This window comes from Gambusia affinis, linkage group LG18, assembly GCF_019740435.1.
Source record: "Gambusia affinis linkage group LG18, SWU_Gaff_1.0, whole genome shotgun sequence".
In the NCBI taxonomy this organism is placed as follows: Eukaryota; Metazoa; Chordata; class Actinopteri; order Cyprinodontiformes; family Poeciliidae; genus Gambusia; species Gambusia affinis.
The window spans coordinates 14,481,417-14,494,770 of record NC_057885.1 but is presented as its reverse complement, the minus strand read 5'-3'; the positions used below and the strand labels follow the sequence as shown (position 1 = coordinate 14,494,770).

General features: G+C 37.5%; 1 protein-coding gene across 13 annotated transcripts in view; it reads left to right on the top strand.

The window, feature by feature from the left end:
* The window catches only part of LOC122819845 (adhesion G protein-coupled receptor L3-like), a 265,919-nt gene extending 252,983 nt beyond the window's left edge, over nucleotides 1-12,936 (top strand). For 6 of the 13 annotated variants that reach the window (XM_044096839.1, XM_044096838.1, XM_044096845.1 and 3 more), the window contains one exon: nucleotides 10,759-12,936. In XM_044096839.1, coding sequence (XP_043952774.1) covers nucleotides 10,759-11,708 — 950 coding nt within the window. In that variant the 3' untranslated portion in view covers nucleotides 11,709-12,936. Of the gene's footprint in view, nucleotides 1-6,227; nucleotides 6,354-8,603; nucleotides 8,656-10,758 lie in introns of all 13 variants that reach the window. The other 7 variants (XM_044096846.1, XM_044096847.1, XM_044096834.1 and 4 more) reach the window with 4 other exon arrangements.
* The last annotated feature ends 418 nt before the right edge of the window (nucleotides 12,937-13,354 follow it).

Sequence of the window (13,354 nt, the reverse complement as noted above, 5' to 3'; positions counted from 1 at the left end):
TAGATTATTAAGCTTATCTAATATGACAGAAACATAGAAACAAAAATAAATAAATATAATTATATATATGGAAAAAAAACAAAAAACAAACATAGCATATGCGTTTCAAAAACCAATTCATAAGTTCTAGCTAATTTAATATTTTATGAGATATAGGACATCCAGTTTGGGGAAAAAAGCACGTTATCACATAATGCACAGCCTAACAAAAAAATAAAAAATGCATTCTCTGTGTGGTCACAAGGTTGCATTAATTGTTTTGTAGCATCTTATCTTATTGATCTCTTATCTTATTGATCAAAGATGTATTGGACTGCAGTGGCTCTCCAGTGCGGTTAGTGTCTGAACTCTGTGGTGGCCAATTCATGTGTTGAAAATGATGTCTCATGCTCCCTGAACCGTTCTTTCCCAAAGTGATCTGATGAGTCGTGGCGTTGTCATCTTTGATTATAGCCGTGCCATCAGCAAAATATATATTGATGAAAAATAAGACTTATTCGTTTATCATATTTCTGTAGTTGTCTAGTTGATTTTGGGGGGTTTTTTGGAGGGGAGACAAATTTGTTGCTGAACGTCAAGCAGATGAGCTGATGTGACCCCGGACCGTAATCCTGATCCTACTTGCTTGTACTGGCAGATGACATTATTGGTGCATCACTGCATCCGCGACTCTCTGTATCCTGGTTGTCTGGTCACACAGGGTCACGGTAACCCTAGATGCACTAGACCGTATGTTTCTTCTCTGTTTTTTACATTGTTTGAGCTACAAAAGTTTAGTCTTTATGTATCTGAATAAACTAATTTATTTCAATCTGGTCTACTCAATAAGTGATTTTTCTAGAACTACACAACTATTTATGCCCAAAACTTTATATTTTCTATAAATGTTGTACTTACACGCATTTGATTCCAAATCATTAATAGATATATACATGCCAGATTTGTCCCGCCATACATTTCTTCGTTTTAGATCATCGGTACTACTTTACCTTACACCAACCGGTTGGGGTGCATCTAAGTTTCAAACATATATATATATTTAAAGTAATCTTCATATGCAGCATTTCTTTGTTTATAAAGATGATTATAAACTGAATTTAGTGTGAGATTATGCTACTGCAATTTATATATATTTAAGGCAATAGGCCAATATCTCATTTTCAATGTGCTGTACTGCTTTTTTGTCTGCCTCAGCTGTAAAAGCGTTCCATACAACCAAACTGTGCCGTACCATTTTTGAACCCGTTTCAGTTGCAGGTCCATAGTACAATAGTTCAGGGTGTTCAGGGTGGAGCTACTAGCATCACAAAGCACACTCCATTGATTGCTGGACAGAAAAAACAGTTAGGTCTTGTAAAAAGCACCAAACATACAAGTCTGTCATGTTTGTCGCTGTGTTGGCATGACTCCACATTAGGCGTAGGGATTTAACCCTGCCTGCTCAGTGAGAGTTCATCTAGTTGTGAAAATGCTCTCCTGAATTTACCAGATCATAAAACAACTTAACCGACCCACACTGACCCATGCTATCCCATTCAGTGTAAACGAGGCATTAGGGAAGATTTAGTCATTCTCTCAGAAAAAAGAGTTGTATAACAAGCTAAAAATTGATTTCACTACTTTTGTTATAAGCTTAAAAAAAAAAAAAAAAAAAAAGTCGATGAGAAGTATTTTAGAGCAATGCCTTTGACAGTGACAGTCACTGAGTTCACTTCAGGGCTTCTCAACTCAGAAAGGAAAAACAGACACCAGACTACATCTGACATCAAGCTGCAAACGCCACTCTCGCTGGCATGCCTCCCTAACACTCTCAGCAGTCATCACATCTCTTGATTGAAGAGCTCCAGTTCCACACTGCTCTCTCTCTCTCTCTCTAAATTCACTCTGGGCGCCCGCTCGCAAAGACGCTAATGCATAGTTACAATGATGGATTAATGTTCGACACAGTGAGGAAGTGTCATGATCTCTGTAATTAGGCGCTCAGCTCAGCATCGCCAACAGACGTGACTGTTATCAATTGTGCAGAGGCTGAGGAGAGAAGGTGGACGTGAGGGTTGAAGGTCAGGAGTTGGAGGGGATGAAGGTAAAAAAAAAAAAAAAAAAAAAAAAAAAAGGTCTACACGGATCTTCCATAAAGACAAAAAGCGGAGGCACCAATTATTTATGGCTGCTTACCAGGTTTTGAGTGATGGAGAAAACCCTCAAAGTAGCTGTAGAGCATGTCGGATAGTGCGCTCTGCCATCACAAGCACCATCAGGAGCAGACGCAAATAGAACTGCACTCATGCGTGGCTTTTCCTGTGTGCTTATTAAGGAATTATGTGTTGAGGAGCAAATATTTCTTGCTGATTTGGCCTCTGCAGTCTTGACGCTCTGGCAAATTTTGCCCTCGCCCCCTCCCCCTCCCACCTCAGCTCAAAGCACCAGAGAATGAGCTCACAGCTGACGCTCCTTGCTGTGCTCTCCTTGAAAGCAGAGTCATGCAATCATCCCGATGCCATCGCACGTTCAATTTGTCTCAGTATTCAGTATTATAACGGCACAATTAGTGCAATTTCTTTTGGTAATCTGTTTAATTTCGACACAGGCACAATAAGCTGGGGATTGGTCATTGTGGGGATTGAAAAAGGAAGGCTGGTTGTTTGTGAAGAGCACTGTAATTAGGGCAAGCATCACTTGCAGCAACAAATTACTGTTTCTTTGCTTCCCCCCCAAGCACCAATCAAAACAACATTCAGTTTTCTGTGCAAAAATAATAACATGTCTACGTATTACTAAATTCAAGCAAAAAGAAATCTTACTTATACTACAAGACAAAATTAAGCAAGACATAATGATTACATAATAATCTATTTTACTTTGTTTGAGGATTCCCAAAGTAAAGTGGAACTTACATAATAACATAAACAATCACAGTGCTTCGCAATAGTCTTCACACCCCATGAACATTTCCACACTTGTCTCTTTGCAACCATAAAGTATTTTGCTGAGATTTTACATTAAAGACCAAAGCAAAGTTACATTTAGTGAAGGAAAAAGATACATGGTTATTTCTTTTTCTGCAAATAAAAATCTTAAAAAAATATTGTTTACATTTCTGTTCAGACCCTTTACTCTGGAGATTGATTCAGAAATCACCATGTTAGTGAACAGAGTTCACTCATTCCTAGGGTCAAATCAGAAGCACTTTCCCAGCATGTTTTTCCCCAATATGACAAATTTAGTTAATTTAATATGTGACTTTACGTGGATAGTAAAGTCACATTATCTCATATGGGGCAAGAAATGTGTTTCCTGCGCCATAATGAAATTTGGTGCCAGCAGCATCATCCCAGGAAGATGGCAGGGGCTAAATACAGGGTAATCCTAGACACAAACTTGATAGGGGATACAAGATCAGCTGCATCAGAAGGGCCTAGTCAAAGTTCAGATCTAAGTCCAATTGAGAATCTTAAGGCGAGGCAGATAAAAGTTGTTCATAAAAAAATCTGAATGTGTCAAGCAGATAGAAACATACATCAAATGTCCTGCTGCTATAATTGCAGGTAAAACGGTATTGAACTGAAGACAGTACACACACCAATTTTCTTTCTACAAAAATGAATAATCCAAAGCATGTATAACTTTCCTTCTTCAGTACCTTCTCTTGATCTTTTTCACAAAATTCTGATACAATACTCAATAGGGTTTGAATACTGAGGCAAAGTTATGTATGTGATTGTGTAATTTTAAAAGTAAAATAAAACCTTTCTCACATGGCGTGACAGATTGAGAGCACAGAAGACAACAGTACTCTGCTGGGGGATCTAATTGCCGTGTACTTGCACCTTGGATAAAGGATGTTTACCCGCTCTTGCAGAAGCACACGCATGCATCACCCTCACAAGTCCTGCATTTGGCTTCTTTCACAGTAATGGTGCCATATTGTGTTGACAGGAGCAGGGAGGAAATCTTGCAAACAGGAAATGAATCCAGCCTGCAAATATTTTCACCACGCCATACATTTTGCATGCCTTTGAAAGTCAATTATTGTTATTTTTTTATCAACCGAAAAGAAAAGAAAACAAATATGGTTCATTTGTATTTAAGTTGAGAGCCTTCAGATTCTGCAGCTAATCAGCCGGACTCAGACAGCGAAGGCTGCTCTGGTGCGGCGGTATGTGCACGGGAAACCGATGAGTCACTTGGGCAGCGGGACTCTGAAGACGAGCAACGTTGCTTAACTAGAAAATGAGTCGGGCGATCTGCTTGTGCGAAAAGAGGCCAGGCTGCAGCCAAGTAATGACCAGCTTGACTAAAGAGAAGACAGCTCTACATTCAAGGGGTATTTCAGCAGCAGTTACAAAGAGAATGAGCAAATGCTGATCTTTGCTCTGCAGAGAAAGAGAGAGAGAGAGAGAAAAAAAGGACACGACACACCACTTCAGCTCAGCAGAATGGCACAGACAGAAGAAGTAATAACAGTGGTCCATCTGATACCTCACTTGTGGAAGTTCCTTTGTAGTGGACAAGCTTTTTGGTTTTACTCTGAACTTTCTTTTTTGTACCACAAATGTAAGGGTGAATCTGTGTAAACCAGAAAAAAAAACAACAAAAAAAAAAAACAGCCATTCCTAATTCTACCTGTTCTGCCGTTAGACGCAGTGCCCTTTACTGTTATTGGCAACCTTGGCAAAAGTGTGTGCAAAAGCCTTGAAGCATATAGCAGATATGGAGAAACCAAAATCCACTGCTTTCATGGAGTTCTTTAGCAGCGAGCTTTGGAGATTTGTTTTTTTGACCTACCTTTATCATCCTCCTCTTTGCGTGTGGTGCCAAGATAAACTAGGGTCCCTCATCCTGTCGTTTTTCTCACAGCTGCAGTGGTTGTAGTTGTTTCGCTGCCTGATGATGTACTTTAAGGCAAGTGGCTGCTGTCTTGAATTAAAATGAATGCTGCAGCTACTTTTATTTCGTAGGACTGTTGAGGATAGCAGTAAATTGTTTTACAATGATTTTATTAAAAGCAGTTCTCCCTTACCACTGCATTTTTTTAAACTAAATAAAACTTTCTCACATTGAAGGATGGACTTTCCTAGATTTATGAGTGTGAGAGTAAGAAACTGCATTGAAGGAAACTTTTGTAAAGATTTTACACACAATTTTACATTGGTGCAAAGTCTGAGGCACTGTATGAGAGCTATAACTGAGTGTCTCTTATGTAACCCCTGAGAACAGCAGCTAAATATTAAAATGGTGAGTTGATGATGTTTCTGATGGTCAGTATTACTGCTTTAAAATGACTTTGCCTTTCATGCCACATTCAGTTACTGGACGTTTAAAATAACTTTACTAAATGCATCATTTCAAATGGGTCATCAAAAACGTAGGCAGAGAAGGCAGGAAAAAGTAAAACGGGGATATTTCAGTCACTGGAATGACTAAGAGTTAAATATAGCCGTACGTCTGACGTTATAACTACGTCTGGACGTTTTTGTCTTTAGAACGAGAAGAAGAAAGCGAAACAAATACTCTGCCTCCAGCTGTTACTGTAGGTGGCTAATGCCAAGCAAGTCAGCTTTTAGCTAAATAGATGCACTCTTCCATGATCTGATTTGTCTGTTTTACTATTAAAATATATTCAAATTTGTCAATATGTAAATGATAACATTTTGGCATTTATGGTGGATGTAGCCTGACTTACACTATTGGCTACACTCTAATATTTTTTAGCATATCTTCAATACATTTTATCAACATTCTTACTAATAGCTATGTTAAATTTAGAAAAAAAAAATGTGTTTATAAATTTTTATATCTTTAAATAAATTAAGCTTTTCAGCATGCACTATCATCTGTTTTCAGTTTTCTATATAGGTGCTTTCTGTGGTTTTAGTTTATGGTTGTCAACATATGTATGCTGCCAGAATGTGAAGAACAAAAAAAAAAAAAAAAAAAAAAACAACAGCGTAATGGCTGGCATTAACAGTACAATCAACACACTTTTCATCGGCCCCATTAGCCCCGTCGGTTCAGCTCCACTGCTCTCATACAGCAAACCTCGCCGCCGCAACATTCCTAAAATTAATGATCATGTGATCATTTGGATGTTAATGGATGTCATTGCTCAGTTGCATCTGCTCAGCTAATATGTATGTTCTCATTATTATATATGTATTTATATCTCAACTTGTCTATCTCTCTCTGTTTTCTCTCTGTCTCGCTCTGTCTCTTTCTGGCTGCTCCAGGGGCTATGGCTAACCATCTTATACCTAATGCACTCCTACGTCCTCATGGCACTAACAATCCCTATAATACATTGCTTGGGGAGTCTGCTGTTTATAACAACCCTCTGGGCATGTACAACATTCAAGGTGTGCTAGCTTCTTTTCATTACTTACCATTGTGGCAAGAGCAGTGTTTTTTTTTTTTTTATTATTATTATTTGCTTTTTTGTGGTACATTGTTATTCCTGCCTTAGAAATAAGAAAGGGTGATAATAAATGAGAAAATATATAATTGGATGAATCATAACTTAAAAAAAAAAAAAAAACACTGCTCAAAATGTATTGTTTTAGTTTTCAAAGAGCTTAATCACAAAAATCCTACAGACTTGGTTTGCTGTGGGGTTTTTTAATGGCGGTGTATCGTGGCATCTGGTTGGCTCATCTCATTTGATTCATGACCAAGGCTCTTCCCTGGACTGTTTTGGCCAAATCAAACTGTAACTCTGAGGAAATCCTTTGAAATGACCCCACAGAAAGCCAGATACATCACCAGTCATTAATTTCAAATGTTCTCCAATGTTATCAGTTAACCTCTTGTTCAATGTCTGCTGTCTCTGTGTGTTTAGTTTTAACATTTTGTTCTTCTCACACAAAATGGTTTCCTTTTGATCTTCTTTAAATAGAGCAAAGAGAAGCAAGAAAACATGTTTTTGAGCAGAGATTTACATGCACTCATTATGGGCATGAATGTTATGATTTTCAAACTCCCAGTGTTTTATTTGAACCGTTTGTTTTCCAGGGTAGACTGATTGTAAAGCATTAATTATTTAAAAGATCCTAACTTAATTGCACAAGTTTGAATTTACTGTGGACTTTCTCTATTCCGTTCAGGGAAAAAAAAATACACAAAACTCAAATTGGGTCTTTCTGGATCTTTCAGCAGAGTAAGAACTTAAGGAGGGAGATAAATCTTAAGAATGATGGCAAGGAAGTTTCCAGCCTCAGAGACTTTGAACTCTTCTCCAAAGACAGAATGTCAAAAATGTGACAAACTGGCCAGGATATACAAGAAGCTTTTGTTTACTATAAAGCTAATAACAGTTTTTGCATTTATTATAGAGAAGGGTATAAATATTTAAATATTAAAATTTTTAAACTGATACAGCTTTCAAATTGGTATCTATTGAGAGATGGTTTCATATATACAAACTTATATACTGCATATATACTACAACTTTAATAAAAACATGTTAAAGTGTTTTTTATTCACTCAAATTTGAATCTATGTTTATTAGCAGTATAAATGATTTTTGTTTTGAATATAATAAGTGTATTATTTTGTATAAAGAGAATATTTAATTTGTTTCTGGTGTCTCCATTTGACTTGGAGAAAAACAACGGTTTAAATAGAAAATCCCAAAAATGATACATTTGCATTAAGCATCTTTGCCAATGATGAGTGCATGCAAATTCCTGACTGAACTTTCCAGTAAAGATTTTACTTGTGAATATTTAGTAAAATATTCAAAATACAGTTGAAACCACACATTGAAGAAAAAAAACACAGACCCCCTTTTTTCATTTTCTGAAGATAAATCAGACCAAACATCTCTTGTTTCAGGTCAGTTCGAATTACTGGAATTATTTCTATTTGCTAAGTGATAGAATAAAAATTGAAAAAATACGTCAGAGATTTATTTATTATAATGAATACATATAAAGTTTTTAAAAACCATCAACTACTATGCCGTGAAAGATAATAGGACACAACGGTGTCTTCAAAAAGAAGTTATTTTTTTCATCATTTTCTGGCTCCAACTAAATATTGGAGTGCAATTTTTCCCCCCTTCGTCTCTCTGCTGAGCTGTTATTATTTTTATTCCTGCTCTCTGCAGTCAATATGAGATTGCTGCAACTTTGTGAGTCTGTAAAAGTCCATAAAAGTAGAGAGAAACCCATGTAACGTTCAGATAAAAACTCAGAGAGCTTTGATAAGTGGATAATTTATGTATGCGATACAAGTACTTTGCATTGGAGCTGGTGACGGAGGGTTATAATTCACTTACAGTGCCACAGATGGAAAAGAAATATCTGGAGGAATGAAAATGCTAATGCATCAAAAGATTTATTGGCACATTTGACACTCAAGGACCTTTGCCCATGTTTTCCCCCCAAGGATTCTGCAACGTTACAGCAAAACATCCTTTATATATTTGCCAGGAGATTTTTTATGATGTCTTTATGGTCCTTTTTCTGCAAGCACACAAAATTTGCATGGTGGAACTTAAGAGTTGCGGTAATCTTCTGAAGCACCATTATGCAGTTTTCTCTTTTTACTTGTCATTATTGTTCTTATTGTGTTTTCTTCTTTCCTTTTCCTCATGCTGTTCCCAAAAGAGCCCTACAGAGAGACAAGTATGGGAGTCAAACTAAACATTGCTTATCAAATGTAATTGACTTTGGCTTTACTTTTTTTTTCACTCGATGCTTACAAAGGAATAGTTAAAACGTTGTAAGTCAGTTTGGAAAGAACTAGATCCAATTAGGAAAGCAATACAACATTAAACGTTTCCATTCCAACCCAGATTTATATGCCTTTTAATGTGCTTAAAAATAAAAGCATTTTAAATACACTATACATTCAGAATAATTTGAATATTTTTAAAGCACACCAGCACAAATTGATCTGTAGCCTTCTCTGAACAACATGCAATATATTTTTTTCCCCAATAGCATGAACAATTGGGAGTTCATGCTCCCGATAGTATTGTTGTTGTTTCTTTTTATTGCTCTCCAATTCACTTTGATCAAGCCGTTACCCTTCAAGGAAACTTGATGTTTCTTGTCAAAATTTTAAGAGGTCAGACTGAGAGCTTGACACTTTTAACAAGCTGGATGGCCTTGTCTGAGGTAGTCTGAATTATCGTCAATTTTTTTTTTCTCGCTTTGATGTCAACAGTATGGTTAACGTGATGAAATATGAAAGATGCATGTTAGTGCAACAGAGAGAACAGACTGTCTCCTTCCTGTCAGGGTGGTGGGATTCTGATTTAATGAATACGATCAATTTTTTAAGAGATGGCTGGTTAAGTGCAGATGGATGAGATGTAAATAAACTGTGAAAAAGCAATGCTCATGTGGTGCCATGTCCAACTTTGCACAGATTTAGTTGCAGAAATATTTGCAATCACTTCAATATGTTTTTTTTTTTTTACAAAATGAGATTAAAAGTTCCAACTGTGAGATGTGAGGGAATTGCATGAATTGTTTAATGTCTGTTTGCCTGCATAAACGTTGAGTTTTGTGCTGTGGTGAATGTTTGTGTTTGGAATCACAAAACAGTGTTTTATTCTGGTTGTAGAACATTCTGTTCAAAGAGTAAGCAAAATTCAGTTTATAGATTTTAACAAGGTAAGTGTGTCCTACAAGTGCACCTTAATCAATTAGAATATCATTATTTGTGGTGCCATGTCCAACTTTGCACAGATTTAGTTGCAGAAATATTTGCAATCACTTCAATATGTTTTTTTTTTTTTTACAAAATGAGATTAAAAGTTCCAACTGTGAGATGTGAGGGAATTGCATGAATTGTTTAATGTCTGTTTGCCTGCATAAACGTTGAGTTTTGTGCTGTGGTGAATGTTTGTGTTTGGAATCACAAAACAGTGTTTTATTCTGGTTGTAGAACATTCTGTTCAAAGAGTAAGCAAAATTCAGTTTATAGATTTTAACAAGGTAAGTGTGTCCTACAAGTGCACCTTAATCAATTAGAATATCATTATTTTTTCTTCATTATTCATCGGCTGATGTATTTCAAGGTGTGAGGTAAATTTGATGATTTTGACTAGTCACTTAGAAGATTAGAATATTTAAAAATACATAAAAACTGGTTTTGCTATAATAATGAAGGATCTTAGCAGTCACCCAGCAAACAGTCATTGATAAAAAAGGTTTTTGTTAAAAGCTGTTCAAAGCACCATATTTGAGAATATTAATCAAAAGTTAAGTGGAGATAAAACTACACTGAAATAGAAAGTGAATAGAGCAGCAGACATAACAATAACCTTGAGATGATTGTGAAGTTTTTTCCAGCTGGACTTAAGCACTTGCTTATCTGCCTATAGTCAATTTGTTGACCATGCGTGTCCAGCAGATTTGCGTGAGTTAAAACACATGTGAGAGCTATGATGTATTATCAGGAGGAAGACGAGAAACATGAAAATTAATTTAATGACTAAAATAAATTTGTTCACAATAACTTTCTAATTTATTGAGATGCACAAGTTATATTCAAATGCCTTCAAAGTATTTTCTTCTTAATCCATCATCTTTGGGATCTATTTACTTTTTAAGGATCGCCTCAAGGCTTCATTTCTTTCATAAAAGAGACGAAACTTGTTTGCTGTGTTCTATTTGGCTTTGAAAAAACACCCAATACGTCTTTGGCAACTGCACTCACCAGTTTTTACCATTCACATTTGTCAACCACCCCCGTCCCTCTCCATCATCCCCTCCTCCCCCGCACCCCCACCACTCATGTTTCTCATTTCAGAGGGAATCCTGAACAATGCCCGGGATACAAGTGTCATGGATACTCTACCACTGAATGGTAATCATGGCAACAGTTACAGCATCGCCAGTGCTGAGTACATGAGTGACTGTGTTCAGATCATCGATCGGGGATACAACCACAAGGAGACCACCCTGGAAAAGAAGATCCTGAAAGAGCTCACCTCCAACTATATCCCCTCTTACCTTAACAATTCCCATGAGCGCTCAAACGAGCAGAACCGGAACCTCGTGAACAAACTGGTTAATAATGTTAGCAATGGCGGCAAAGACAGTGGCTATGGCATGGGCTTGGGGGTGGGGATAGGCATGAATGTTGCGCTTAACCTCGACGATCACTCCACCTTTGGTACCCACAATGATGAAGGCCTTGGTCTGGAGTTGATACGCGAGGAGTCCAATGCCCCTTTGTTGCCACAAAGACCACTGCCAACCCTGCAGGCAGTCGACAACCTTCACAATCAGCTTCAGCAGTCCATGTCACCATCCCTGCCACTCCCCCATCATCCCTTTTCCTCTGCCTCCAACTCCTCATCTTCTCGAAGAAGGATCCCCCAGGAGAACAGTGAAAGCTTTTTCCCCTTACTCAACAACGAGCGTAACGAGGATGAAGGCTCGTCCCCCAGCCACAGCCACCAGAGAGACTCCCTCTACAACAGCATGCCAATGTTGCCTGGCCTGCCCGATGTGTCTGCAGAGTCCACCGATGGCTCCAAGGAGAGTGGAGATGCCAAGAGTCCGGAGGCAAGCTTGGACGACGTTTACTACAAGAGCATGCCCAACTTGGGCTCCCGTAATCACCTCCATCAGCTGCATTCCTACTACCAGCTAGGGCGGGGCAGCAGCGATGGTTTTGTCGCACCCCCTAACAGAGAGGATCTTTCTGCAGAAGAGGCTCACCCAGAGCCCTCACACCTGGTCACCAGCCTATAGGCTCATAAACCCTCAACAAACCCGTAGTTCCTTTTGTTTCCCAAAGTCCTCTTCCATGTGCACTCACTCCATCAATTGTCGGAAGTGGTAGCCATTGTTTTTAATGTTGTCCTGAAGACTGAGACAGCTTGACTCTCACCTTTACTGACCACAAACAGGATAAGATTTGCTATAAAAAGAGAGCGGAAGTGACTATCTTTGGTTAGATATTCCAGGAAGTTGATGTTGTGTCCCCAGCCTCCTCCCTCGTTTTGAACCCCTCTCCTGTTTGGTGTGTTTTGTCTCCATCTAATAAGAGACATCCACGAAAAATGTACACCTCAGCGATATAGTCGAGAGGAGCCAGACAGTTCCAAAGTCTGAACTTATAGACTTCAACAGAATAAATGGGGAATTTAAAGAAAAAAGGACTATTTTATTATACTTCTGTATCTATATTGACTTTTTGAAATATTTTCTTCCTCTTTGGTGAGTTGCAGCACATTTTGTTTGCTGAAGTGTTCCTCCAAAATAAAAATAAAAATGGATAAAAAAAGAAATACACTTACACTTTGGACATTTGCCATGAAGGAATTATAGATTGTATGCTTTCAAGCATAGCTGTTCTTATTTCATTTATTTTACTGTAACCTTTGTTAAGAGGGAGAAAAAAAACTAATGAGAGAATTATGACATATTTCTATGTGACTGTACAGATAACTAGCATTGCACACGATATGCTTTTTTTCATCTTGGTTTTGTTTTGCTGTATTTTGTTCTGGGCGAACCTTTTCTCTGTAAATTTAGTGATTAGGAGCAGTTTCATTCTGTTGTGCTGGCCTCTGAATTTTGCTCTGTATCGCTCTGGTTTTCTGTTATGTCACAGATCTCAATAGAATCAGAAAAAACTAAAGAAATTACTCTCTGGTCGTTCAGGCATTGCTGTGAAACGTGCTCGCTTCTGTTTCTGGGTCAGTTTTTAATTCTTGTTTGAGTTTACTTCCCACTCTTTTTTTTTCCTTTGTTCTTTTACTGTGTAGATAGCAAAACTTTAAGGAGACGGGATTGCAAAATCCCTCAGAAAAGTTCATAGTGCATTCTGCGTTTGTATCGACACTTGGAAAACAGCTCATGCTTCTTGGACGAGAGGACGGGTCGAACTGAGCCTTGATGTGCACCAGGCACTTGTACAAATAAAGAAAGTTTGTTGTTTTACTTATTAAAGAAAGAGCTTTTGGAGTGAGAAAAACCAGAGGTGTTTTTGTTCTTTTTCCTCAAGCAGTGACATTTATTTATTTGTCAAATAAACACTAATAAGACAAAGGATGGTAGTAAATTTAATGACACAATACTTTTTATAATGCAAATAAATTTGGTTATTGCTTATTATTTTAACCTTTAATATTTTTAACACATTTTATTCAAATAAAAATTTTTTAAAAAATTACAGAATAAGGTACATTACATACTGCTTACCTGTGTGGGTCATGATTTTTTTTCTATATAAATGAAAGTGAACATTGACATAAGTTAACCAATACTTTTATTTCCTTGTCTTTCTGTTTTTGCTATATTCCACGTTAGCTACTAAATTCAGGCCCAGAAATGGCAGCTGTTCTCTGTACGCTGTGGTCTGCTATGTAACTGAGAAGCTGGGACTTCATACA